The sequence below is a fragment of the Panicum virgatum genome, chromosome 7K, assembly GCF_016808335.1.
Source record: "Panicum virgatum strain AP13 chromosome 7K, P.virgatum_v5, whole genome shotgun sequence".
NCBI classification, from domain to species: domain Eukaryota; kingdom Viridiplantae; phylum Streptophyta; class Magnoliopsida; order Poales; family Poaceae; genus Panicum; species Panicum virgatum.
Genome location: NC_053142.1, coordinates 30744032 through 30771866, shown reverse-complemented (window position 1 = coordinate 30771866; position 27835 = coordinate 30744032). Strand labels below are relative to the sequence as shown.

The 27835-nt window shown below is 46.6% G+C and overlaps 3 protein-coding genes and 1 pseudogene across 3 annotated transcripts; all 4 read left to right on the top strand.

Annotated features, from left to right (window-relative positions):
• The first annotated feature begins 475 nt into the window (after positions 1–475).
• Positions 476–17104, top strand: LOC120640891 (1,4-alpha-glucan-branching enzyme 2, chloroplastic/amyloplastic-like). The gene is made up of 22 exons (XM_039916813.1): positions 476–908; positions 1325–1446; positions 2172–2410; positions 2770–2868; positions 2957–2999; positions 3232–3291; positions 3715–3795; positions 3876–3992; positions 4302–4385; positions 4975–5096; positions 5284–5403; positions 5956–6085; positions 6178–6288; positions 6493–6621; positions 7041–7144; positions 7672–7816; positions 15248–15395; positions 15517–15617; positions 15768–15845; positions 16054–16209; positions 16462–16536; positions 16634–17104. The coding sequence occupies exons 1-22, from the start codon at positions 773–775 to the stop codon at positions 16721–16723; spliced, it is 2490 nt and encodes an 829-aa protein (XP_039772747.1). The 5' UTR covers positions 476–772; the 3' UTR covers positions 16724–17104.
• Positions 17105–17763: 659 nt separating this feature from the next.
• LOC120640889 lies at positions 17764–19839 on the top strand (annotated as a pseudogene).
• Positions 19840–22675: 2836 nt separating this feature from the next.
• LOC120640888 (DNA-binding protein S1FA-like) lies at positions 22676–24730 on the top strand. Its single transcript, XM_039916812.1, has 2 exons — positions 22676–22860; positions 24190–24730. Exons 1-2 carry the CDS (start codon positions 22834–22836, stop codon positions 24400–24402), a joined length of 240 nt encoding a protein of 79 aa, XP_039772746.1. The 5' UTR covers positions 22676–22833; the 3' UTR covers positions 24403–24730.
• A 745-nt stretch (positions 24731–25475) lies between these two features.
• On the top strand, positions 25476–27408 carry LOC120640887. Its single transcript, XM_039916811.1, has 4 exons — positions 25476–26127; positions 26487–26597; positions 26757–26837; positions 26971–27408. The coding sequence occupies exons 1-4, from the start codon at positions 25876–25878 to the stop codon at positions 27043–27045; spliced, it is 519 nt and encodes a 172-aa protein (XP_039772745.1). The 5' UTR covers positions 25476–25875; the 3' UTR covers positions 27046–27408.
• The last annotated feature ends 427 nt before the right edge of the window (positions 27409–27835 follow it).

Below are 27835 nucleotides of genomic sequence, written 5' to 3'. Positions count from 1 at the left end.
GAGTATGTTTCCTCCCTCGCTCTCTTAAGATTTTTTTCCACCTGCGGACAGGAAATTCTCAAATTCCTCTGCAATCCAACGGACGGCTGGCACGGGCGCGACCCCAAACGCCAGTCGGGCAGTGACTAACCGCCGCCATCGGAGGACAACACGCGAACACCATGATTGACCACGGCGTGATGAGCCGTGACTCATGTGAACGAAGCAGCTAAAAGCACCGCACCTTTTTTTTTAACCACATGCAGGCTGCAGCCAGCCTTCGTTTCCTCAACGAAAAAGAAAAAACAAGAAATGGAAAAACGAAGAGAGATCCAGCAGCGTACGAGACTGCCGGATCGCTATGGCCCGGGGACGCGCTCCCAGCCGTTGGTTCGGGATCTCCTCCTGCCCCACCGCCACGGCACGTCGCCGTCCCGCGCTGCCACCTCCGCGCGCGGGGAAGACGACGCCACACGGGGGCCCCACACTGCGGGCTCGGCGCCTCGCCTCTTCTCTCTCTCTCTCTCTCTCTCTCTCTCTCCCCCCTCTCTGTCTCCCATCCCCATGCAGTCTGCCAGTGCCAGGCCACTGCCTTCCACCTCCGCCGCACACGTTGCTCCTCCCCCGTCTGAGCGTCTCCCTCCCCATTCCCCCCGCAAGCCCTGCTCGCTCCCGGGAGGATAATATCTCGCGCCGCTCCTCCTCGGCCGCCGGCCCGCCGCCACTCCCCCCACGCACGCGCGCTCGCTCACCGGTGCGCCGCGCGGGTGGCTGGGCTCGGATTTGCCGCGGGATGGCGTCGTTCGCGGTGTCCGGCGCGAGGCTCGGGGTCGTGCGGCCCGGCGGCGGCGCGGCACGATCCGGCGGGGAGCGGAGGAGCGGGGTGGACTTGCCGCCGGTGCTCTTCAGGAGGAAGGACTCCTTCTCGCGTACGGCTCTCAACCCTCTCTATTCTTACTCGGTCGGTCGCCGGCTCTCCTCGCTTTTCTCTCTCTCTGCTGCACTCGGGATCCTGTGGCTGGCTGCGGCTCTCGTACACGCACGCATCCTTCATTCCTTCTCCAATTCATATGTCCGCACTTCGACCCGTGAAGCGATCGGGCGCGGTTACTGAACTCGGAACCTGCATTTCGTGGCAGCAGTATGCGTTAGCGTTGCCAGTTGCTACGGCGATCATTTCAATTTCTGAGCCAATGGGTGTTATATACTTATATTTCCTTTTCTTTTCTCTCTCTCGCTACCTGTGCGGCTGATGACTGATGCTTCCTTATCGTTGCAACCTGCAAATGGCGGTGCTGTTTTCCTACTTGCTTCTTACCTGTGGACCTGGCTTTGCATTTTTCAGGTACGGTTCTGAGCTGCGCGGGTGCTCCTGGAAAGGTGCTAGTTCCGGGAGGCGGCAACGATGACTTGCTTTCCTCCGCAGAGCCTGCCGTGGACAATCCAGTGCAGTCTGAGCAACTAGAGGTTCGAGTGTCCCTTCTGTGCCTTCATGATACACTTGCCCAAATGTCTGATAAAAAAATAATGGGGGTGTCAGGTTTTTGCGCTCCTAATATCAGCATTGTGCAAAGCCTCGTGCATTGTTGGTTACGGAGCTGTGCTGGTTATGGGGCTACTGAAAAGTTAGCATGTAGTACCACCGCCTACCACCTACACCCTACGTTACCCGGATACTCCAAAGGAGGTGCGAATTACGTATCCGATACGTATCGGATACCGATATGCGGTGTATACGTGACGGATACGTATCGGAGAAGTATCCGTAAAAAAATAAATGAAACATAAATCGGATACTTATTTGGGTATGTATCGGATACTCCGTGGAACGTATCGCAGAGAAAGTGCAGAGGATCTGCTTCCGATCGACCGATCCAGAGAAAGGGAAGGTTATATGGGCTGTTTGGTGGTCTCTTGGGCTGGGCTTTCTTAGTTTCTTCTTCTTTTCTTTTTTATTTTCCTTTTCCTACCATTAATATGCATTAATATTTATTTTATAAAAAAATATTAAAACATATCCGCGTATTGGGTTTTTTGGGAAAATGACGTATCCCCGTATTCGTATCAGCCCGATACCGATACGCGTATCCATATCCGTGCTGCATAGCCTACACCTAGCAAGATCCACTAAGGCATAAGCCATTGGTTATTTCTTTGGTTCTACATAGAATTTACTTATTTCTTTGCTGTAGGTACCTGACGAAGCAGAACTGGTTGTGGAAGAGAGCTTGGCAGTTGAGGTTGAAGAGAAGACTGAACCCTCACAAGTGATTGAAGGCGTTAGCGAAACTGAAACTGATGTTTTAGCCGTCGCAAGCAAAGCACCACTCATGGAGGAGAAACCACGAGTCGTCCCACCACCAGGAGATGGCCAGCGAATATACCAGATTGACCCAATGCTTGAAGGGTTTCGGAACCATCTTGACTACCGGTAAGCGGTTACTTTTGTTAATTCCGTTGAGCTTCTGAAATTATGCTCTGCTCTTAGATGGGATTATTCATCATGGTTTTGTGTCTGTATCACTTGTTGAACATGACTGGAAAACATAATTTCTATTTTGCTAATTTTTGTAACTCATAGATGCAATATATATTATTTTTGTCACTGCTGATCATTGTTAATACAGAGTGACTAAACTGATAAGAATGTGGTAACTGGTAACCAGGGTCTGTCATTTACTTTGTTGATTCTCTGAAACTTAGACAGGTTAAGCCCCAATATTTGTTGCTTTTGTTGTGAGAAGTTGAACTTTGACATGTTTGCTTGGTTTACCTTGTTGGATTCAACAGATACAGCGAATACAAGAGAATGCGTGCAGCTATTGATCAACACGAAGGTGGATTGGATGCATTTTCTCGTGGTTATGAAAAGTTGGGATTTACTCGCAGGTAAACTTTAAGCCCCATGAATATGCTCCTCAGTAGTTTGCACATCTTATGAACAAATCTGATTGGTGTTGCCCTCTTCTTTTTCTAGCGCTGAAGGTATAACTTACAGAGAATGGGCTCCTGGAGCACACGTATGTTCTCAACAGTCTTAGCAGTCATCTTTCGAACACTTGATAATGTTCATGATTTACTTGTTACCTAGTGCACAAGACTTGTGCAGATAATCCACAATATACTGTGGCTCTCTTTAATATTTGTGCAGATAATACACAATATACTGTGGCTCTCTTTAATTGATACTTTATGGAAATTACTGGTCTACTCCATTAAGATTTAAGAACTGACTCTTGTATATTAATGCAGTCAGCAGCATTAGTAGGTGACTTCAACAACTGGAATCCAAATGCGGATACAATGACCAGAGTATGTCTACAGTTTTGCAATCTTCCATCTTTGATTTACAATAGTTTGATATATTTTCGTCTGTTGTATTTTTTTACTTGTTTATACATTCCTTCAAGTTGAGCCTCAAGAATCCATACCAACCATATTTTATAAATTCAGTAAAATGTGTGAACAGATTCCTTGTACAGTACTGCTGCTTAACCTTTGATCAACTGCCATTAATCCTAAATTCAAAAATCAATGTTAAGTTTCAATTCATGGTTGTAGTTGTTGCGTGTTACTAATTATGTATAGAACATTTTTTGATTTTTTTTTGTGATATTCCATCCACAATATTTTATTGTGAAATAAGTTGATGGGTTTCATAGCATACAAATATATTTGCACATGATAAGTAATGTTTTTCATATTCATGCTGATATATTGACTGATTACTTTCAGAACGAGTATGGCACTTGGGAGATCTTCCTGCCTAATAATGCTGATGGATCCCCTGCTATTCCTCATGGCTCGCGTGTAAAGGTATATTTTCTGATTGGGAGTGGAAATATTCAAATTGATCAACCTGAATGAACCCCTGTTTTTTTTTCTGTTGTTTCTAGATACGGATGGATACACCATCTGGTGTGAAGGATTCCATTCCTGCATGGATCAAGTTTTCTGTGCAGGCTCCAGGTGAAATACCATACAATGGTATATATTATGATCCACCTGAAGAGGTATGCTTTAGTTTTTTTATCTTACATTCTTTAATTACAATTTCTATGTCATAATCTTTTTGGTATGCCCCACTGTCTAGTTTTGTTTTATTTCATTTTTTTCTTATTATTATATAACATTAGGGTAAAGAACAATATTTTGAAACATGGAAGTGGCATATGCAATATGTCTTCTTATTAGTGTAAATGATTCTGTGTGTTTTTGTTCTACTTAAGCCTCTTAGAGATGCCTATTTACTTTTTTGGTAGGATCCTCCGTTTTGAATTTTTTGTGACCATTTTCTAAGGGTGTTTTACTTGCGAGTGCAGGAGAAATATGTCTTCAAACACCCTCAACCTAAGCGGCCAAAGTCACTGCGGATTTACGAATCACATGTTGGAATGAGTAGCCCGGTATGCCAAGAAGTTATTTTGGATTTTGTTCGCTGTGCTGATTGTTTAATCCCTTGTAGCCTGTCCCATTTCTTTGATATTTTTAACATCCAACTGTTCATATTTCTTCCGCAAATGAGAGAGGGAGAAAAACTTGTAATTCTTTACTTAGATACTCTCTCAGACACATTGTATTCATGTGACGAGAAGGCAGATTTTGGACTTTTAAAATTTGTTAATGCGGAACTTGTTTTCATAGAATTTTAACATGCGAATATCAGGTCTTCTATTTTCTTGCATGATTACTAACACACTTTTTTGTAAAGGAATCCCATGTTGAAATAAATGGTGAAATTGGTTTGTTGTTTCCAGAACCTAGTTATGTGTGAAGTCTGTCTTTGTGGTAATAAATATTAGCATATTAAGCGAAAGCAGTGCGTACTATTAGTAAGGAACTAAGGATAAGAAATATGATCTTAATGAGGGTAGTATATGAGTGATTGTTTGTACAGTTCTTTACTTCTTTTGGGTAATTGAAGTTTCAGTACAATAAATTATAGTCATCAGTACTTGAGGATAAGCTGAGTATATTAGATGATTTGTTACACAGGAACCAAAGATAAACACGTATGCTAACTTCAGAGATGAGGTGCTGCCAAGAATTAAAAGGCTGGGATATAATGCAGTACAGATCATGGCAATCCAAGAACACTCTTATTATGCAAGCTTTGGGTATTCACAATTTCACTTGATTCATTTCTCTCCATTGTTTCTGTTTCTTCTTCATCCATCTCGAACTCTTGCATCCTAATGCTTTGTACATACAGAAACAGTTGGATCCACTTCATTTTTTCTCAGGCCATACATCAATGCTTAGTTTTTCTTACTCTATATGCTTATTGTATATGTTCACTTTCAGGTACCATGTTACAAACTTTTTTGCGCCGAGTAGCCGTTTTGGGACTCCAGAGGACCTGAAATCTCTGATTGATAAAGCACATGAGCTCGGGTTGCTAGTGCTTATGGATATTGTTCATAGGTATGTTCGTTTGGTAATCTAGATAGGGCTGTTGGCTTGCCCTATTTTTATCATGCAATAGAATTGCACCCTTGAATTTTTTGTTAGATTTATTAACCTATGAGTAGATAATTGTTAGAACCTTGTTTTGTAATAGCCACACAGATGGTGTAGACGCGGGCAGAGAAGCTTAGGTGCTACATTCACTTACCTAGTAATTTGCTAGGTGTTGCTACAAAGAACTTGCGAGTTGGGAAAGTATAGTTGGCTTCTTATGGATAAGTGGCCTTAGGTGCCACTTATCATCATCATTCCAATTACACATGTTTGCATAGTTACTGAGCTAAATATGCACTTGGTATATTCCTCCCAAGGGAGGTAAAGAAAGAAGACATGTAGATACATGCCAATATCTTCACAAAAGAGTTGTAAAGTGATTCTTCTTGGCAGTTATATAGGCTTTAAGACATCTACTGCTTTAGCCAATTCAATTTCATATTCTGCTCACTTCTTTTATCAATTGATTTGTCCATTTCAATTGCATAGATTTACCAATATTTCTGTGTCCTGCAGTCATGCATCAAATAATACCCTGGATGGTTTGAATGGTTTTGACGGCACTGATATGCATTACTTCCATGGTGGTCCACGGGGCCATCATTGGATGTGGGATTCTCGCCTATTCAATTATGGGAGTTGGGAAGTATGTAATATGTGACTTCTTTCACAATGTATTAGCTAAGAGTTCCTATTTATCTTTCTTTACATGTATAACATTACTTCTTTTTTTTGCAGGTTTTGAGATTTCTACTGTCAAATGCTAGATGGTGGCTTGAAGAATATAAGTTTGATGGTTTCCGATTTGATGGGGTGACTTCCATGATGTATACTCACCATGGATTACAAGTAAGTTTACCAAATAATTCTGGTAATTTGATTTCAGAGTCCTACACACCTATCACTTCCTTTTCTGATGGGTGTAATTGCTCTGCATTGTTACATGTGTAATGTCTTCTATGACCGACTACCAAATCCGAGATAGTTTTTCTTAGTTTGTACCTGATGAAAGCAATAATTGACTTCTTCTATAATTGCTGTTATTTGTTATAGGTAGCATTTACTGGGAACTATGGCGAGTATTTTGGATTTGCCACTGATGTTGATGCAGTAGTTTACCTAATGCTGGTAAACGATCTTATTCATGGGCTTTATCCTGAGGCTGTAGCCATTGGTGAAGATGTAAGTGCTCACAATGTTTCTGTGTTTTCCTGTTGCAAATACTTGTGCAGTGCAATTAATTTAGTTGGTGTTTTTATCCCCCTTAGAGACTGGTTAGTTTTCTTTATTTTGTGGAAAGAACTCCATATTATTGTTCTTGGACTGCAAATAACTCTTTAACCAAATATGGCAAGTGTCAGTTGATTTGATACTTTGTAAAAATGGCCATGACATGGATTTGGTGTGCAATCCAAAGATATATTACTATGGTGTATTTTGCAAGAGGAACAGGATTTCACATACTTTCAAAGTATTTAAGGATTCTAGTTGTACTAAGTATTATTAGACATGCTTAGACCTAGACCTATATTATTGAACTTTTGTGTGTTCAGAGTAGTTATGCATTGTTCAATTTTTTTAATGATTATGTAATTGTTCAGGTTAGCGGAATGCCTACATTTTGTATTCCTGTTCAAGATGGTGGTGTTGGTTTTGATTACCGCCTTCATATGGCTGCCCCAGACAAATGGATTGAACTCCTGAAGTAAGTGTCGAAATTAGCTATTGCATATGCAATTTGATCTTAATTGATCTTTCATATATTGATGTTATTGTTTCAATAACCTTAGTGGTATCAGATTGAATATGATAAGTACTTCCATTCTCTTCTATCATCCTAAAACACATGCAGTCATTTTTTAAAAATTGGTTTCCCCACAAAAATATACAAAATGCTTTAACTTTATCACAGGAAAAGAGATTAATAGAATTTTCATCAAATGGTAAATCTAATACTTCCTTATCATTATGTCTATAATTTTTTTAGATAGAAGTACATCATGCAATGGTCCAAGTTGTACCAGGACTATGCCAATAATTCAAGTGACCAGTAACATATTTTCCCATTGTGTAAATGTTTCCTAGTTTTGACAACCTCTGGACCTTATTGTTTTCCTAATGTTAAAATCAGGCTTCTTGGTTTAGCTGAAATTCTAGTACTTCAGGCATATTCTTGGTAGTTCCAAATAAATATATGATGTGATCAAATTTGAATAATTTCTTTTATCACAGGCAAAGTGATGAATATTGGAAAATGGGTGATATCGTGCACACCTTAACAAATAGAAGATGGCTAGAAAAGTGTGTCACTTATGCTGAAAGTCATGATCAAGCTCTAGTTGGTGACAAGACAATTGCATTCTGGTTGATGGATAAGGTACTAGTTGTTACTCCCTAACCTAAATAATTTGCGTTGAGATTGCTTGTATTTCTTTCGATAGTGATCTGTTTGTAGAAGGGCGGGCCTGGTGCAGCGGTAGAGCCTACCGTATGTAACCGGAAGGTCCCGTGTTCGAGCCCCAGCCTCTGCACATTTGTGTGGGTAAGGCTTGGGGCTTAAAGTCAACCCTTCCCCAGACCCCGCACAGTGCGGGAAGCCTACGGCACTGGGTACGCTCTTTTTTTTTTAGTGATCTGTTTGTACACCAATCATTAGCCATATGGGTAATTGAGCACTGTACTTTGATATCAAGCAATGATTGCTAGGCATAGTGTGTGTACTGATCTGCAAATTGGCCGAACATGAGCATTTTCACTTCCAAATATTTTTCAACAACTGACTAATGAGTCATCTATTAAAACTTTTGGTGTATAAATACATGATACATTCTCGAATGGTTCTAAGAAAGTCATACAGCTTACAGAGAAATAGGGCAAGGATGAGTCAAACTCATATATGTCTCTATGATGACTCTGGTCAATCTTCAACTTCATTCAAAACTACTCCCTCCGTCTCAAAATAAATACAATTCTGGAGTTCAAAATTTGTCCCACAAAAAATGTAAACTTTGACCCACCTACCACAAAAGACGACAATTTCCGGAAGTTTCTCACAAAAGACAATTAACACCTCATCCACTCATCATAAAAGACAAGAGGCATTTTTGTCATTTCACACATAGTATTGGTTTGCGTGCTCGATGTTAGAATTGTATTTATTTTGGGACGGAGGGAGTATTGGATTAGTTTATGCCCATAGCTGAGGAGAAATCAGAAATTTGCTTTACCCAATTAAAATCAATTTGGTTACAGTTTTTGGCTGACTGGATCTTAATTTTTGTAACTGCTTCTAAAGCATCTAGGAGTCCCATGAGCCTAGATCTTCTTGTAGGTCTACTGGCCTGGGTGCTATGCTCTTTCGTATTTCGTTGCGTGCTTGAATCTCATCTTTGTTCGTGCCAGATAATATTAAAAAGGAAATAGTTAGACTAATATTATAAGGAGAAACACATAAGATCTTTCCGTGGTAATTGATGACTTCTCAAGCAAAGCAAATTTAGGTGTCCCATCGTGCATTAGTTTATTCATTAATGTCCTTTGAAAGCAGGAATTGGCTTAGGAATTGGATGATTGATTGAAGGGAGTACAAGGTACAATATATAGGCAAGGATCGTCTAGGGTTTATAGAACATACCCAATCAACGGTGATCCTTGCCTAATACACATCAATCTACCACAAACCACGGCAGCCAGGCCATTAAGGCCGGCGCCCTAAGCCCAACGGGCCTAGCCCAAACTATCACGCTAACACCCCCCCCCCCCCGGCAGTCTGATCGTCAGCCACTGAGCACGTTCAGACTGGACCGAAACTCCGTGAACACCGAAGAGGGAAGACCCTTGGTGAAGATGTCCGCAAACTGAGAAGAAGTCGGTACATGCAGAACCTTTAGATCACCGACGGCGACCCGTTCGCAAACGAAGTGGAGATCAATCTCGATGTTCTTGGTACGCTGATGTTGGACTGGGTTGGACGACATGTAGACAGCACTGATGTTGTCACGGTATACCAGTGTAGCGCGACGAAGGGGGGCATGCAACTCCTGGAGAAGCTGGCGCAGCCAAGATGCCTCTGCAACACCATTAGCCACGGCACGATACTCGGCTTCAGCACTGGATCTTGACACGGTGTTCTGACGCTTCGAGGACCAGGAGACGAGATTGTCCCCAAGAAACACAGCATAGCCCGAGGTGGACTTGCGCGTATCCGGACAACCTGCCCAATCAGCATCAGTGTAGACCTGAAGATCAGTCGAAGAAGACGGTCGCAGCAGAAGACCAAGGTGGAGGGTACCTCGAACATAGCGAAGAATCCTCTTGAGAGCCGCTAGGTGAGGTTCTCGTGGGTCATGCATATGAAGACAGACCTGCTGCACAGCATAAGAGATATCCAGGCGTGTGAATGTCAGGTACTGGAGAGCACCAGCAAGACTCCGGAAATCCGTGGGATCTGAAACAGGAGCACCATCAGCTGCAACCACCTTGGGATTGGTGTCAATCGGAGTAGAACACAGTTTGCACTCTGCCATCCCAGCACGATCAAGGATCTCCAGCATGTACTGTCTCTGAGAAAGAAGAAGACCATCACCGCAGCGCTGAACATGCATACCAAGGAAGTGATGCAGCTCACCCAGATCCTTCATAGAGAACTCCTGCTGGAGAGCTGAAATAATCCGCCGAAGAAACTCTGGAGACGAGGCAGTGAGGACAATATCATCAACATAGAGCAATAAGTAAGCTGTGTCGGATCCGTGCCGGTAGACGAAGAGCGAAGTGTCTGACTTGGCTTCCAGAAACCCCAGAGAGAGATGTGTTGCAAACCGACTATACCAAGTTCGAGGGGCCTGCTTCAACCCATACATGGACTTGTTGAGGCGACAAACGAAGTCCGGACGGCTGGAATCCTCAAAACCAGAAGGCTGCACACAGTATACTGTCTCAGTAAGCGTTCCATGCAGGAAGGCATTCTTGACATCAAGCTGATGGATGGGCCACTGTCGCGAAAGAGCCAAAGAGAGGACTGTGTGGACAGTGGCCGGCTTTACCACCGGGCTGAAGGTCTCGGAGAAATCCACGCCGGGCCGCTGAGAGAAGCCACGGAGAACCCAGCGCGCCTTGTACCGCTCAAGAGATCCGTCCGCTTGGAACTTGTGCTTGAAGATCCACTTCCCAATGACTATGTTGGCCCCTGCAGGGCGAGGCACAAGATCCCAGGTGTGATTCTGCAAGAGAGCATCATGTTCTTCTACCATAGCGGCGCGCCAATTGGGGTCGGCCAGGGCACTACGGTAGGTCTTCGGGACGGGAGACAGGGCAGCGGCGTGGAGGATGGGCCGAGCAGGCATCCTGTAGCCACTCTTGGCGCGCGTCGCCATGGTGTGCTCGTTGCTCACAGGAGCGACAGCCATGGCGCCCTTGGGCAAGGGAGCTGGGCCAGCTGGAGCAGGGAGGGGGGGATCATGCGGGCGGCGTGAGTACACCTGGGTGATCACGCGCGAAGGGAACCCGGGTGGTGGGCCGAGTGGCGCACGCGGCGCGCTGGAGGATGTCGTGGCCACGCGTGGCGCGGGAGGCATTGCCGTGTCTGGGGTTCCCGGCGCGCGGCGCGCAGGCGGGACGTAGAGCGCGCGCACCGGGGACCCGGAGGAGGACGTCGTGGCCGCGCGTGGTGTGGGAGGCGTCGACGTGAGCGGTGGCGAGGCCGCCCGAAGCTCCAGGGGGGCGCGCCTGGGGTACCCGGCGCGCGGCGCACAGGCGGGACGTAGAGCGCGCGCACCGGGGACCCGGGAGAGGACGCTGAAGATGCCGCGGCATCGGGCGCGGCTGCAGGAGGACCTGCGACTGTCACAGCTGGACAGGCAGGTGAGGCACCGAGAGGTCCTGCAGGAGAAACTTTGTGCATCGATCCAATAGGAACGGGCACAACATTAGTAGCATCCAAAAACTCAAAGTCCGCATCCTGGCGAGGGCCATCATGCTCAGTGAAAGGAAAGGCAGTTTCATCAAAGATGACATGCCTAGAGATGATGACTCGATTCGTGGAGAAATCAAGGCAGCGGTATCCTTTGTGGTGAGCGGAGTAGCCAAGGAAGACACATAGGGTGGAGCGAGGGGCGAGTTTATGGACGGCAGTGGTAGAGTGGTTTGGGTAACATTTGCAGCCAAAGACCCGAAGGTGATCATAGGCCGGCGGTTTGCCCAGAAGGGCAAGGTGCGGCGTGGAGAAGTCGAGGGTCTTGGTCGGCAAAATGTTAAGGAGGGAGGTCGCCGTGGAGAGGGCCTCGACCCAGTAGCGGGGAGGCATGGCCTATGTTACACGGATACTGGTACGGGTATCGGATACGATACGTATCGGATACGCGGATACGCACTTTTCCAAAAAACACTGATACAGGGATACGACTAGGATAATTAATAATTATATATAAATATCACATAGATATTCAGCAAGTGAGATTTTACTCTTGAGTAACTTTCCCTATACTCAGATGTGCAATACTTGCATGTTCATATAACATTACCTCTATAACTAGCGTTCTCTAAAAGCACAACTGATTCCACAAGGGGTTCTTCAGTTGCTGCTCATCTAGTTCTATTGCAGCAAGTTCATCATTTTGTATCATCTCTTACTACCAAAACAGCATTTGGGTGGGCTGATTACTGCTTTGGGCTGTATCCCATCTGGCCCAAAAGTATCGGATACGCGTATCCAAGCAAATACGTATCCGTTTTTTCAGGATATGGCTAGAAACGTATCCGAGGCGTATCCGTATCCGATACGTATCGGATACGGATACGTATCGGATACGGATACGCCACCTCCTAGGAGTATCCGCGTAACAGAGGGCATGACGGCCTGAAACAGCTGGGAGCGAACGACATTATTAATAGAGCGAATAATACGTTCAGCTTTACCGTTCTGAGGGGAGGTGTAGGGACAAGACATTCGAAGATGAATGCCCCTAGTGAGGAAGAACGTGCGGGTAGTGGAGTTATCAAACTCTTTGCCATTGTCGCACTGAACGGCTTTGATGCTCGCGCCAAACTGGGTCGAGGCGTAGGCGAGGAAGTTGGAGATCGCGCTGAAAGTGTCAGACTTAAATCGAAGGGGAAAAGTCCACAAATAATGAGTGCAATCATCAAGTATGACCAAATAATATTTAAATCCCGAGACGGTAACAACAGGAGACGTCCATAGATCACAATGAATAAGATCAAACTGATGAGTAGCACGAGACGAAGACGCACGAAAGGGCAGACGAACATGGCGCCCTAACTGACAAGCATGACATAACTGTGAACAATCCTCAAGCTGAAAAGAGACTAGACGTGAGCTTTGACAATGCCTCGTGGCCAGGGTGGCCAAGACGCCGATGCCACAGCGGGGATGAAGCCTTGGCGACGAAGGAGCCGGCTGGTGGGAGGCGCAGGGGGTACAGCGGCCCGGAGCTATTGCACCTGACGATCTCGGTTCGTGACGGAAGGGCCTTCACAGAGCAACCAGCGGGGTCAAACTCAACAGAGCAATTGTTATCGGTAGTAAATTGGCGAATAGAGATAAGATTCTTAATGATTTGTGGCGACACAAGAACATTATTAAGACGTAATGAAGGAGATAACTCTGTGGAGCCAGTGGCTGTAGCAGGAATAATGGAGCCATTACCGACAACAATAGATGAAGGAGCAGGATACCGCGGGGAATGGGCATGCGAAAGTATGTGAGGTAGAGATGTCATGTGAGAAGTAGCACCTGAGTCGACGTACCAGTCGCTGGAGGGGGGCTGATTCAGCGACGTCGTGCTGAATGCGGAGGCCAGCGACTGCTGGTCCCAGGAGGGAAGGCCGGCCATGGGGTGGTAGAGCCCTGGAGCAGCCTACTGGCCGGCCCCATCGAGGGGCGCAGGAGATGCAGCGACCTGCTGCTGCTGGGGGGCGACGGGCGGCAGCTGCGGTTGAGGGAGGGGCGCTAGGGGTGGGTGGGGACCAGGCCACATCTGAATGGTCCCCGTCCACGGGTTGTAGAAGGTAGGCCAGCCCGCGCCCTTGCCTCCAAACGCCTGCTGTTGCTGTTGCTGGGTGCCGGGGGCCTGCTGTCCTGCGCCGGCTGCGCTGCTAGTGCTGCCGTTGCTGTTGCCGCCGCCGCCACGGCGCTTGTTGCGGCGGGTAGCAGACTTGGCGCCGGTGCCGGAGGTGTTGCCCCCCCCCCCTAGAATTTGGGGCGGGCTGCTGCTGAGGGGCAGCAGACTTGGCGGAGGCGGTGAGGGCGGCAGCCGTTGAAGACTGGCGTTGCTCCAGGGTGATTTCCTCAAGGATGAGGTCGTCACAGGCTTCCAGGAAGCTGGGGAAGGGGCGGGCGCGCCGGAGGAGAGTCCCGACGTGGGTGAAGCGTTCGTTGAGACCACGAATCACGTTGAGGACGAGAGTCCTGTCAGTGATGGTCTCGCCGAGGGCGCCGAGATCGTCAGCCATCTTCTTCAGGCGGCGGCAGTACTCGGTGACGGAGAGGTCGCCCTTGACAAAGTTGCGAAACTTTGTCTCAAGCTGAATGGAGCGCGCCTCACGGTTGCCGAGGAACTGGGACTCCACTGCAAGCCAAGCGTCCCTGGCAGAGGTGCCATGGGAGGAGATGATCTCGGCGAGGTCGTCGGTGAGCGTCCCGAGAATCCAGGACTTGACCACGCAATTCATGCGAGCCCAGTCCGGGGAGGCAGCAGCTGGGGCGTCGAGGTAGACGTGATCCTGAAGGGAGAACTTGCCAAGGGTGAGCAAGAATTGATCACGCCAGCGGTTGAAGTTACCGGAGTCGACGTCGAGAACGATGGAGACAAGGCTGCGGACGTTGACGACGGCAACCGCCTGGGCATGCAAGTTCAGGAGGGTTGCGGCCTCGTGAAGCAGCATGGCGGCGTGAAGATTGGTGGGGCCGTCGTCGCCATCGGAAGGAGGCTTTGGAGGGGTGATGGCAGCCTCGGCGGCGGCGCGCTCGGCGGACGCGCGGGCCAGGGCGGCGGCGGCCGCGGCGTCCTCCTCAGCCTTGAGGGCGCGCGCCATGGCCGCGTCGTAGGCGTCCTGCCGCTCCTTGGCAAGACGCTGGGCTTCCAGGGCAGCGGCGTTGGCGGCCTCCTGAGCGGTGCGCCGGGCAATCTCGGCGTCCTGGGCAGCCTTGGCGGCGGCGGCGGCAGCAGAAGGGGAGGACGGCGGGGTGCCGGCCATGGCGCAGCACGGAGGGCTGACGCGCGAGGGGAAGGAGGGCGCGCACGGCGAGGGGCCGGCGCGCGAGCACTGCAGGGCAAAGAGCCGGCGTGCTAGGGCAGCGGAAGGGGGATCAGAGAGACTCGGACTCTTGATACCATGAAAGCTGGAATTGGCTTAGGAATTGGATGATTGATTGAAGGGAGTACAAGGTACAATATATAGCAAGGATCGTCTAGGGTTTATAGAACATACCCAATCAACGGTGATCCTTGCCTAATACACATCAATCTGCCACAAACCACGGCAGCCAGGCCATTAAGGCCGGCGCCCTAAGCCCAACGGGCCTAGCCCAAACTATCACGCTAACATCCTTGTACATTTTGTTTTTAACAACTACCTTAAGTATAAAGCAATTGAAGGGCTTTCTATACTTGTGAATTGGTGAAGATATAATTATTTGTATACTTTGTGGTATTCTCCTAGAAAAGCATACTTCCATTTGAATATTATTTACATATGGTTGATACACAGTACATGCAGAAGTTTAGTATTGTGCCGTAAATTGCTGATTTAATAGAACATAGTGACATGAACATCTCAACTTCTCTTCGTGCAGGATATGTATGATTTCATGGCTCTGGACAGGCCTTCAACTCCTCGCATTGATCGTGGGATAGCATTACACAAAATGATTAGGCTTGTTACAATGGGTTTAGGAGGTGAAGGCTATCTAAATTTCATGGGAAACGAGTTTGGGCATCCTGGTTAGTCTTTACAATCTTATTCCATGTTGCGCAGTTGTATCGTGTTTCAGGTTTTAACCTTGATCGTTGCGAGGCATGCAATCTACTTTATCTGAGGAAAAAGTTCAATTTTATTTGGCAGAATGGATAGATTTTCCAAGAGGTCCTCAAAGTCTTCCAAATGGCTCCGTCATTCCTGGAAATAACTATAGCTACGATAAATGTCGTCGTAGATTTGACCTTGTAAGTTTAACTACTATGTCCTTAAATATATCCAGATTGGCCATATATTTATTGGTAAACTTACTTGGGGAGGACCAATAATGTTTCTATAAAGCTAATATTACCATATGTCATTGTTGAGTACAATTTTCATTCCTTCTTTCTTTCCAGGGAGATGCAGATTATCTTAGGTATCATGGTATGCAAGAGTTTGATCAGGCAATGCAGCATCTTGAGGAAAAATATGAAGTATGTCACTACTTTGTCTCTGTTGCATAATAAATCAAGCTAAATTTCTATATTCTATACAACTACAACTACAAAGCATTTATATTTGGTAGGAGAGTCTACAAGAATTTATAATTTATGGAAAACTACTGAAAAGGGGATATGGAATTGATGTTCATAGGAGGGTACTTGGTGCATTTTACTGATGAAATGAACAATTTGATTGCAGTTCATGACATCAGACCACCAGTATGTATCACGGAAACATGAGGAGGATAAGGTGATAATCTTCGAAAGAGGAAATTTGGTATTTGTGTTCAACTTCCACTGGAGCAATAGCTATTTTGACTACCGCGTTGGTTGTTTCAAGCCTGGGAAGTACAAGGTATGCAGCTTCCATATATTTTGATTATGTCCTTTCGTCAGCATTCGGATCCTTCATTGTTTCCAAGCATGGATAATCCTGTAGTTTTGTTAATCAAGTAGCAGTTTAGCGCTCCTATAGTTCTTCCTTTTTGTCTTCTCTACTAAATTGTGGACTCCTATGATCTTCTTCCTTCATTTAACTCTTTCTGGAGTACAAAAATTTGTGTTGTACCTGATGCTGAAAGCTTTTGCTTTTTTATTTCCTTATCAGATTGTCCTAGATTCTGACGATGGCCTCTTCGGTGGATTTAGTCGGCTTGATCACGAGGCTGAGTACTTCACTGCTGTAAGTCTCAGTTCCAAATATTACGCAAAGTCTGTGTTTCTTATTTTATTGTTGCCTGCAAATACGAAATAACAACCCATTTTCTGATCCCTTACAGGACTGGCCACATGACAACAGGCCGTGTTCTTTCTCGGTGTATGCACCCAGCAGAACAGCCGTTGTGTACGCACTCGCAGAGGACGAATAGGCTGAGGCAGCAGCTATTGGGGAAAGAACTCCAGGGATGAGCTGCGCGGCGCTACACCGCTGCGCAATGCGACCAGGCGCAATGCTGCGCCCTATGCTGTTACCCGAGACCATGTGGAATGTGGATCAGGGTATTCAGGTTGATAGGTTAGCTTATCAACGAGTCTCTCGTCTCCGAGGGACTCGTGAAAGAAATGGACCCGAGCTCCCGAGCTAGTACGCTAGTCCCTCTCCAATCTGAAAACGTTCTTTGTGGTTTGTACATAATGGCTTCTGAAAACAATCTGTTCAGAGTACCTCGTTATTTCGTCGTTATTTACACCCTTATTACTGCTTAGTTTGTGGTAATAAAGCATCGAAGAAGCTGGTATTTTCCCTACAACGGGGTTCTTCTTACGCTCGCATATGCCTGTACTGCATGCTCCCGCGTTGGTTGGCTGCAAGACGTGACACCAACGTTTAATGTCTTTATGCATAAACTCGGACATTATCTTGAATCTTGATACGCAAATTTTGCTTCTAAGTTATGTTCACATAGGTTATCTGTCATCTCTGTATTTTCATCTATTTCCACTTGCAGTGCCAAATCAGGAAGCGTAACCTTTTAACTCTGAACCACAAACGAACAAGAAAAACAGAATAAAAACAGAGGGTGGTGCATAGCAGCCAGCGGAACCACCACTGGAGTCGTCTGCACCATTTGATCTTTTTGTCTGGTTTCACTTGAGATTGTTACAGTTCAGTTTGTACCACTCACCGCAACGATCCGGATTGTAACAATCCACAACTACAACCTACAAGCTGGGTAGAAATGGACTCTTGAACTGTAATAGTCTATGAAAGAGCAAATCGTTACGATCCTTATTGTTGAATTGCAACGATCCGGATTGTAATAATCCACAATCGGCTTGTTTGGCTTCCCTAACAAGTAACAAATTAGCAATACTTACTCTTTCTCAATTCAGAAGGAAAAAAAAACAGCTGCCCTCTCCCTCTGAAAGTCTGAAGAAGGGAAAATGGGCATGGTCACCTTGTGTGCCCACGGCCCACTACAGCATCTTCTCACTCTCTCTCCTACCAGACCAAGTTCGGCCGGTGAACAAACCCTCTCCACCCAAACCCCCGCAAAATCCCGGCGGCGAGATGGCAGCCCCGCCGCCGCGCGACGCCGGCGGCGAGGACCTCATCAGCAACCTCCCGTTCGAGCTCCTCTCCGCGATCATCTCCCGCCTCGCCACCGCCGAGGCCGCGCGCGCCGCCGTCCTCTCCACGCGCTGGCGCGACGCGAGGCGCGGGACCCCGCTCCGCCTCGACGACCTCGAGCTCCCCGCCGCGACCTGCCGCTCCATCGCCCGCGCCGCGGCGGCGGCGGGGACGCCCTGGGCGGCGCGCGCGGACGCCGTCACCCTCGCGCTCGCCTCCCACCCCGGGCCCCGTCGAGCGCTTCCGCCTCGCCCGCACCACCCTCCGCTCCCGCCTCCCCGCCGCTGAGGCCTGGTTCCGGGACCTCGCCGCCGGCGTCCACCGCGCCCGCGAGGTCTCCCTCGTCTGCACGCCCGATTGGTGCCACCGCGCGCTCGCCGACCCGCTACTCGCCTCCCCGACGCTCGAGACCCTCGCCCTCGGCGAGTGCCGCTTCTCCGACGCCGGGGCCGCCGCCGCCGCCGCGTCCCGCCTCACGGAGCTCTCCCTCTCCAGCACCCACATCTCCGAGGTCGCGCTACAGAGCTTGCTCTCCGGCTGCCCCGCGCTCCGCAGCGTCATGCTCAGACACATCCAGGGCCCCCGCCGCATCCACATCAGTTCCTGCCACAGCCTCGTGCTGCTCGGGGTGTGGCAGTACAAGTATCTGGAGGAGCTAACGGTGGAGGACGCCCCGCGCCTGGAGCGTCTGCTCTGCGACGCGCATCTGGGGACGGCGGTTACCATCGTCGGCGCGCCAAAGCTTACTGCTTTAGGCTACCTCGTGCTGGGTTTCCGGGATTTCTTCCACGGCATTGACAAGCCTGCTGCTCAGAAGGTAGTTAACTGGTTACAGTGTTTGAATTCACTTTGTTGTTCTTCGTCTGTGATAGCAGAGCCCAAGAGGCATCACTCGCTTGTACATTGCAGAAGGTTGACAAAGGATTGCGCGCTCCTTTCAATTGCGTGAAGATTCTGGCTATCAGTGTGACGCTCTCGAGCAAGAAGAACATGGAGTCAGTGATGAACTTGCTCAAGTGCTTTCCCTTCCTGGAAACATTGCATATCCAGGTAATTACAGCTTGAGGTTGCTCTGTTTGTTTGTTCTTGTGTATACTATCCCATTAGCTGAACCCTACAAAGAACTTCCTCTTATTCCTCATATGTGTGCAAAAGGGCAACAAGCGCGGGGAAGGGGAAGTTCACTCAATTGGCCCGAACTACTACCAGAAGCTTGATCCCATTGGATGTATTGTGAACCATCTTCAAAGCGTGAGACTGGAAATCAAATTCGAGAAACGTGAAAGCAAAGTTGAGAACCAAAACTTGCTAGAATTTGTGTGTTTCCTCCTTGCAAATGCCCAGGTGCTGCAGACCATGAAGATTCAATCTGCCATGTCCAACAACCCTGCATGGATTACAGAACAGCAAAATCTGCTCAGTCAATGTCACAGGGCCTCCTTGGAAGCCAAAGTCATGTTCGAGGGTCAGAAAGTCGTCCATCGCAAGGGTTTCAGTATAGAGGCTGTGAATGCTCTGCCTGACCCCTTTGACAGTGATATCGACATCATGGGCTATTAAAATGACTCAGTTGTACTGCTGGGGTGATTATCCATCAATCAGTTGAGGACATTGTGTTACTGTTAGCTGGTTATCTGAAACTACTATTTTAACTTTGGCTGCATTCAAGGTTTCATTCCAAAGTAGAACAATATCCATGGTGCCACTGGCAGGTGTGCTCGGTTGATGTTTTGAATCTAGACAATGATTTAGGTGGCCTCAGTATTTAAAACTTTTAAGATTTGGTACCCATGATGCCAATAACGGGCATTTTATGCATGTTGGTGAATCATGTCAGATCTTGAATCTAGATATAATTTTGTTATCTGTTGCTTGTCACTTCCGCAATATCTGAAGAACTTTTAAGTTGATGCTCTTTCTGTGTTTCCTTTATCGGATTATGTGAGTCCATACGCTTAAAATCTTCATTGCATGGACTTGCCAAAAATTTACTCAGAATGGCGTCTCATTTGTTTTTTTAAGCTTTTACCTGACAGTCTGACACATGCATCCACATGATTTGATTTGGATTGCTAAATTTTATTTGATCATGGCCTCCAGTTTTGTCACACGAGGGATGAACTTCTTCAGGGCCACATGCTCCTTTTCCTCTAAGAAATTGTTATTGTGATGCCTATGAATCTGGAATTCTGAGCATCTGAGGTAGTGACTTGTGCTTAAATTTCTACTGCACATGGAAGCTCGTAGTGACTCTGGCTGTCCGTTACCTCATTGATAGAGCAATTGCACGAGACCTTCGTCTGCCTATTGACTACCGAGATGACTACCAGCCAGCTTATGGTGCTTCAAAATAGTTCAAAATAGTTCCAAGTGACAGTAGAATCCATGAAATTAGTTTCTAGAAGTTTCTATGTAGTATGTTCTAACTATTTTTTTTAAAAAAGTTCTAACTATTTCAGTCCGTTTGAAGAGTATATTGTGTTTATCCACGGTTTATGTTTGTGCAAAAACTGTTTGTTCAAGCTTAGCAAATTCGTGGAACTTTTTTGAAACAAGCTTCAACAGATCAGTTCCTTCTAAAGTACAAGCTTCAACAGCACTATGACACACACATATGTCACGCGCAAACTCTCGAATCCACGTCATCACAGGACCGTAACCAAGGTGCATTAATCCCACGAACAAATCAGAGCAAATAGAACATCTTATTAGAGTGTGTGTTAAGCTCGGGTTCATAAAATCCTCCTTTGGAGTTCGCTAGATTGTAGCTAAATGGTGTGGTCATGTGAAATGGGATTCTTGTGTTGCCTCTTATAAAGCAGTCGAACTCTACGAGTATTTAAGGATTCAAAGTTACAGTCAAATGAAATTCGGATGTAAACAAATATAAAAGTAGAAAATAGAAACATAAGTGAGTTCGAGCATGAAAAAATATGGACGTTTAGGACATATATTTGAATTGTATAAAAATTGTGTAAGGAGAAAAAAAAATACATCATATGATTGTTACGGATTCAACTGTTAATATCTTTAATCTGCAACTATCCCTATGTTGATTTCTCTTTTCTACTTCTCATTGCAATTTTTTCATCCAACCTCAAGTTTTGCATGAATGTAAATACTAGCATGTTTTATCCATCCATATATTTTGTTAACTCTTCTATACATGTTGCGGGTGTTACCGTGCATTTATAGCATAGTAGCACCTGAGCTTCCTCCGGTATAGTGGAAGAAAGGCATTTACTCGGTTGGAAAAAGAACGATGTGATTTATTATGCCTTCCTACAAGACAATGTTAATGGGCTGCCATTTTGACCCACCAATAGTCTAACATTGCAATATTAAAGGAAAATTTCTCATATGCCATTGGTTACCCTAAATTTCTACATGCTACTGTGAGTGATTGTACTGTAGAGGAGTCTATATATCGTAGACAGAACAATAGAAGAGAATACTCATGGTTAACCACCCCCCCCCCCCCCGGAGGGTGTAGAGATGGAGGAAGAGAGGGGCAAGTCGCGGAGATTTAAGAGCTATTTTAGAAAAAATGGAATATTGATGAAGCTGTCAGGACCATATGAGAAAATATCCTAAAAAAATTAAAACAACCTATATTTTAGAACAAATAGAGTAAAATTTTATCAATAGTCTGAACTGAATGGGCTGACTTAAGCGCATAATAATTTTTTCTCATGTGCTTACTAAACATTACGTATAGAGATAATGTGAACTAGCTACACCAGAGTTTTTTTTATCTGGTTTCCGTAATCCATAGCTGATCCACTAACCTAAAGTAAAACCCCGTGCAAAGTGCCTCAATCGAAACAAATATGACACAAATACACGTCCCTTAGGAAAAGCGGACAAAACCCGTGAAAAACGCCGCGCTAGAAACTTCCAGATCAAACAGCCCATAAAACCCACACGCGGAGGCGGAGGTAAGCGATTGTGGATGAGCTCAGGAGAAGGCAAAATAGTCATTTTAGTCCCTCAACTTTATTGTAAGGATCAAATTCGTCCCTTAACTTTCAAATTGGCCAATATAGTCCCTCAACTTTTATTTTAGAGTCATACCCGTCCTTATACTGATATTATACTCCATAATAATATGAGATAAATGCAAAAAGTCCTTCTTACCCTTGCTTATTCTTCTCCTCCTTAATTTTCACTCTTCATGCGCCCGCAATACAATGTGATGCGTGGGTAAATAAAATTGTGTGTTCCAAATTTAACATTTGTGATGTTCATCCTCTAAATGCATTGATGCTCATGCCACTACATTGGTTTGCTTGCATTAGCTAAATATTTTTTTAGTAATAATAAATTGTTGAGGAATTTAGAAGGGGAAGGAACAAGGGTGAAAAGGACTTTTTGCATAAATTTTATGTTATTGTGGAGTATAATATGTAGCATAAGGATGAATTTGATCTAAAAAACAAAAGTCGAGGGACCATATTGACCTATCTGAAAGTTGAGGGACCAAAACGCCTATTTTGTCTCAGGGTGTGTTAGTTGGTGAAATTTTTTGGGTTTTGTTACTGTAGCATTTTCGCTTTTATTTGGTAATTAGTGTTCAATCATGTACTAATTAGGCTTAAAAGATTCATCTCATTATTTTCAACTAAACTATACAATTAGTTATTTTTTTTAAACTACATTAAATATTTTATGTATGTGTCTAAAAATGACGGGGAGTCTTGAAAATTTTTGGGAACTATACAGGGCCTCAGGAGAAAGACGCGAAGGTCCCCAGGACCAGTAGCGCAAAGGTGAGCTTTTGTTCAGATCCTACGATTCATCGTCCTCCTCGTCACCTCTCGTGCACACCACCTTCCATTCTTCGGCTAACTCCTCCTAATCTTCCGATTCAGAGCGGGCGGGGCGTTTGGCTCAGATCGGGCGGCCGCCATGGTGGATCAGTTCGCGGATTCGGCGGTAAGGGGTCTCGTCGAGCTCTTCCTTCCTCTTTGGGTGTGGGATTTCTGTTTTGGCGCAAGGATTCATCTAAAGTTCAGATCTTTTTCTCCGCTCCGGTGTGGAAGGGGGATCCGGTGACCATGGTTGCCTCTCTCCCTCCTTCGGCCCATCTCGCCCTTGCTATCTAGCTGTGCGATGCGCATGCAAAGTTCAGATCTGATGCTTACCTTCTCCTTTCCCGGCGGGTTTTGGCTTGGTTGTCACCGTGGCAGCGAGCTTGGGGTCGTTGCTGTTCCGGGATAGAGCAGGAAGCGTTGACCGACCGGAGTTGTAGATGATTTTGGTGTGGTGCATCTTGTTCCAAGTTGAGGTATAGAGGATTGGATCTGCCAAATTTGTGCAAACCTTTTACGGAACCAATAGGTTTGAGGACATACGGTAATTGCACTAGTTTAGAAAAATGCATGTTTCGGTTGTGTCCTAGGAAAATGGTTGCGAAATTCTTTTATCTTGTTCGTGAGCTTTGGTTTCATGTGCTACAAATTGACATAAGGTTGCTGAGTGTTGCAAATGTGGAGCGCTCGGGGCATGATACATGTGGATCATGTTTGATCAATTTAGTCTTCAGTGTTCTAGTTTTGTCCAATTCTCTGTCTAGCTGATGCTATCTATTATCCTTACTTGATTAGTTTGGTGTTTTTATATATTGTGCATTTTACTTATACGAGGTTGCCATCAGACTTAAGACTTATGATCCCCCATTTGAAAATTTTAATATCATGATACACTTACCTGGGTAAGTGGTTGCTATTCTGTTTGCTTGTGTAATCCAAAGTTGTTTAAGTAAATGTCTGGTTGATGGTCGGTGTAGCTTTTGTTCAATTACTATGTAAATTTAAATGGCTTCGTTTATTTAGGTGCATGTGATCTAGGTTTAAACATTTCCAGTAATTCTGGCTGTTGAGTTGCTATCCATTAATCTTTGTGCATGTCTGTGCTAGCTAATCTGCATATTTTATTCTAAATCGTGACTATAGTTTGTATCACTTCATGTGCCGTACTAATATGGTCAAATTAAGCTTCATTTTTCCGACATGACTAGCCTTTGCAGATGCGGGGTAAAATTTCCGTAGCTGAAGTGCTCTATATGGTGCAATTACTGATATGTTACCGTGCTATTCTGTTCAGTCAGCTTTTGGTCTGTCCCATTTGTAAAGAAGGGTATATATGTTCAGCTGTTGTTTGATTGTCCTCACCTACATATGACATTACAAGATCCATGCGCTTAGTCCACTACAGTTGTCATCGGTATCCTGTTTATTTTCTCATAGATTACCACTGTTTCAGAACAATGTGATCATCGAGGAGGTGAAGGGCCTGAACCCAGGAATGATAGTCCTGCTTGTAGTTGCAAGCTTCCTGCTGCTCTTCTTTGTGGGAAACTATGCGCTGTATGTGTATGCACAGAAGACGCTTCCACCTAAGAAGAAGAAGCCGGTCTCCAAGAAGAAGCTGAAGAGGGAAAAGCTGAAGCAGGGCGTCTCCGCTCCAGGAGAGTAAACAGCCATGCTACTGATCTCCTGAGCTCCTCTTTACATGATAAAAAATATATATATAGACCAGCTGGAGCTGCATTGTCTGAAGTGAGTCTGTAGAAGCTTTGTCTTGAGTGGTACATTTGTATTGTGTTTCAGCAACTGATGGAACCTTTAGCCTAAATTGAGCTACCCCATTGTTTCCTGTCCTCTAGAAGCTTTTCAAATGCTTTGGTGCTGGGTAAAAGAGGGAACCTATGCAACTCATGAGCCCCGCGTGCCTTCTGTGCTCCTTTTTGCGTTGGTATAAATCAAAAATGAATATATACATTGAAATTTGGCCGTGGTTCGAATATCTATCTATTCTGAGCTAGATAACTCTGATGAATTCATGTTTAGAATTCCATTGAGGTCTGGCTACATGACCGACTGCAGCTTGGCTTTCCAGGCCACCAACCGGGTGTTCGATTGACGCTCAACAAGATCTGAGATGACTTCACATCACGTTGTGTGTTATGATGGCCGTTTAGCGTTGGTAATCATGGTTTTAAGGAGCAATGAAGAACTCTGAATCTTTTTTTTATTTGAGACCTTGAAGATCTCTGAATCTTGTAATGTCGCCGTGCCTCAAAAGGCTAGCAGAAGGATAACGAAGAGAAATGCTGGGACGTCAGACTTTTCAGCCCCCACGAGATATTTCTTCGTTCGAGCTACTGATTGACGCCTGTGCTGCTCTGTCTTGCCTGTCGCTCCTCTCGGACGGGCACGTCCCGTCTCGATCAGCGGCGATCGCCGACGGCGAGCCGGAGGCCCCGCGTGTGCCTTGCAAGCCTCGCGTTGCAGGCTTGCGGGCGCCATGTCCCCCTCGCCTTTTCCCCCCTGCGAAACAGTAGACGACGGGGAAAAGTTGCGAGACGGCGATGCGTAGCCCGAGGGGCGAGGGCTCAGCGACGTCCAAGCGCGACGAGACACCGGCGCACCAACCCGGCGGAAAGGATCGCCTCACCTCGCCTCACCGGAGCGGCGGCTTCCCCGGCACAGTTCTCGCGGGGAAGAGTTACTTGTACTCGACCTCTGAGACCACAGGGCACTCGCCACCAAACGGCAAGCCGGCAACCATACAATACTGTACGCCGCCGTGATCGGTCACGCGCCGTCGGCGGTCGTGTCCGCCAGAAGCAACCGTCGAAGCCGGTCACCATGTCTGGCCTTGCCTTTCCGTTCGGTTTCGCTGAACGCTATTGGCTCGCCGTCGCAGGCGTTACCATGAGGCATGCTACCGGCCACTGTGCCCCCGGGGTTGCTTAGACACCCAGCATCGCAGGGAAAGCAACGGATGCCACGACGCTTTGACAGCGTGAAGGCTGCTGGTGGCTGGGGCTATAAGTGGCGGCGAGGTGGGAACAGAGGGAAGAGAGGATACGCCGGCCGCGCCTAACCGAACCGCCGACGCCGAGCGAGAGAAGGTAGCTGCTGCGTGCGCCAGGGGGAGGACGATATGCAGGGCGGCGGCGGCGGCGTGGAGCAGCAGCCGATGCAGATGGTGCTGCGGGTGAAGCACCCGACGTCGTCGTCGGCGCTGGGCGGCGACGAGGAGGAGGCGGGCGAGGGCTCGTCGAGGTCGGCGCTCTCGGTGTTCAAGGCCAAGGAGGAGCAGATCGAGAGGCGCAAGATGGAGGTCCGGGAGAAGGTGTTCGCGCACCTCGGCCGCGTCGAGGAGGAGTCCAAGCGGCTCGCCTTCATCAGGCAGGTGAGCTGCAGGTTGCTGGTTGCCTTGCCCTCCTGTCCTGACATCCTGAAAACTACTGCACCGTGTTTAGTTTCACCTTCATGACGAGACTTCCTCCTCTGTCCTGACATCCTGATGCTACCTTAGACTCTTAGTTTCACGAATTTCAGATAAATTTCATAGAAACGGTTCCATCCCAGCATGGTTCCAAGAAACGAATTTGCTAAACAATAGCATCTTATTAGTACTTTGGTACAGATGGTTGCTGATGCTAGGTTCTGTAGTCACGAACCACCGTGTTGCTTGACGAGATTCAAGATAGCCTGATAAGTACTGTCCGGTATTTTGCTGTCTAAACCGCGATAATTCCGCTTGTATAGGAGCTGGAAGGCATGGCGGATCCAACGCGGAAGGAGGTGGAGTCGATACGGAAGAGGATTGACACGGTGAACCGTCAGCTCAAGCCTCTCGGCAAGAGCTGCGTCAAGAAGGTGAGAGAGCTCACACGCATACGTGTCACATGGCATGGATTAGCTAGATTAATGGCTTAATTGAGATGACTATTCGAGCGAAACCAACTGATAGTGTTTCAAGTAGTAGCCTCATGAGTTGACATGTGGATTTTTTTTTTCGTCTACTGAAAACAAAAGGAGAAGGAGTACAAGGAGGTCCTGGAGGCGTACAACGAGAAGAGCAAAGAGAAAGCGCTGCTAGTCAACAGGCTAATCGAGGTAAAATCTCTCTGAATCTTAATGAAGAAGAACCCAGTAGCTCATTGTAATCACTAACTCTTGATACTGTAACTTCTGAAACACTAAAAATTAAACTTGCTCTTGCTCTGCATCGCCGGGACTGACGATGCAGCTGGTGAGCGAGAGCGAGAGGATGCGGATGAAGAAGCTAGAGGAGCTCAACAAGACAGTCGACTCACTCTACTAGACGCCCAGCTGATGCTCACCTCCACCGAGAGCTCGCTTGACGCCTCTGTAATCTCAGTGTGCCATAAGGATTCGGGACTTGTTCAAGGTGTTGCTTGTAACTGATGTTTCTCATCGAGTGATTCTTCCTTCTTCTTTCTTTTCCTTTTGTTTCTTCTCTTTCATCAGTTGGTTTGAGTCTCGTTGCACTGTCACTGTCGAGTAAAACTGACGTATTTAAGCAACAACGGAGTACCAGGAACAAGGCTGAAAACGAGGAGGGTGGCCTGTCGACCGTACTAGTAGGACCTATAGTGCTAATTCAGAGTAGCTATCATCCCTTTCGTTTTTTGTGCTGCTGGTAATGCAAACAGCAATATCCTGAGTGTTTTTCGTGCTGCTGCTGAGGTCCTCAGTCATCTCTGATCACAGGGGTACTCTGAAACTACTCACCTGCAGGGATCAGAGATCAGGGATTCAGGGGTTAATTAGATTCAGATTTCAGAGTTTTGATTCTTAAGTCTGAACCAGTTCCATGCTACGAGAACTTTTCAGGGGATTGCTTGCTGCTAACGTACCATTTCAGATCCTAAAGCAAAGGGATTAATGTGAGCAACAATCCGCCGATCCCGCATTTGCCGGAGAACGTAAAGAGGTCGCCACAGGCATTAAGGAGCTTCGATTCGGCGCGCACGGCAAAGCGGGTTCTTTCCATCTCTGAATATAATCATAGCATGGGCCTGATCGATCAGCCATGATGAATGAACCCTCAAAATCGGGGTTAGAGAGCTGATTGCATGGTCCTCAACAAG

Bases quoted from the DNA above. Each gene is read 5' to 3' on its own strand.
- LOC120640891 (XM_039916813.1), top strand. From the start codon at position 773: ATGGCGTCGTTCGCGGTGTCCGGCGCGAGGCTCGGGGTCGTGCGGCCC. The intron at 909-1,324 runs GTACGGCTCTCA...TGCATTTTTCAG, and splicing joins GAGGAAGGACTCCTTCTCGC to GTACGGTTCTGAGCTGCGCG. The intron at 6,622-7,040 runs GTAAGTGCTCAC...GTAATTGTTCAG, and splicing joins CTGTAGCCATTGGTGAAGAT to GTTAGCGGAATGCCTACATT.
- LOC120640888 (XM_039916812.1), top strand. From the start codon at position 22,834: ATGGTGGATCAGTTCGCGGATTCGGCG. The intron at 22,861-24,189 runs GTAAGGGGTCTC...CCACTGTTTCAG, and splicing joins ATCAGTTCGCGGATTCGGCG to AACAATGTGATCATCGAGGA.
- LOC120640887 (XM_039916811.1), top strand. From the start codon at position 25,876: ATGCAGGGCGGCGGCGGCGGCGTGGAGCAGCAGCCGATGCAGATGGTG. The intron at 26,598-26,756 runs GTGAGAGAGCTC...TGAAAACAAAAG, and splicing joins GCAAGAGCTGCGTCAAGAAG to GAGAAGGAGTACAAGGAGGT. The intron at 26,838-26,970 runs GTAAAATCTCTC...CTGACGATGCAG, and splicing joins TAGTCAACAGGCTAATCGAG to CTGGTGAGCGAGAGCGAGAG.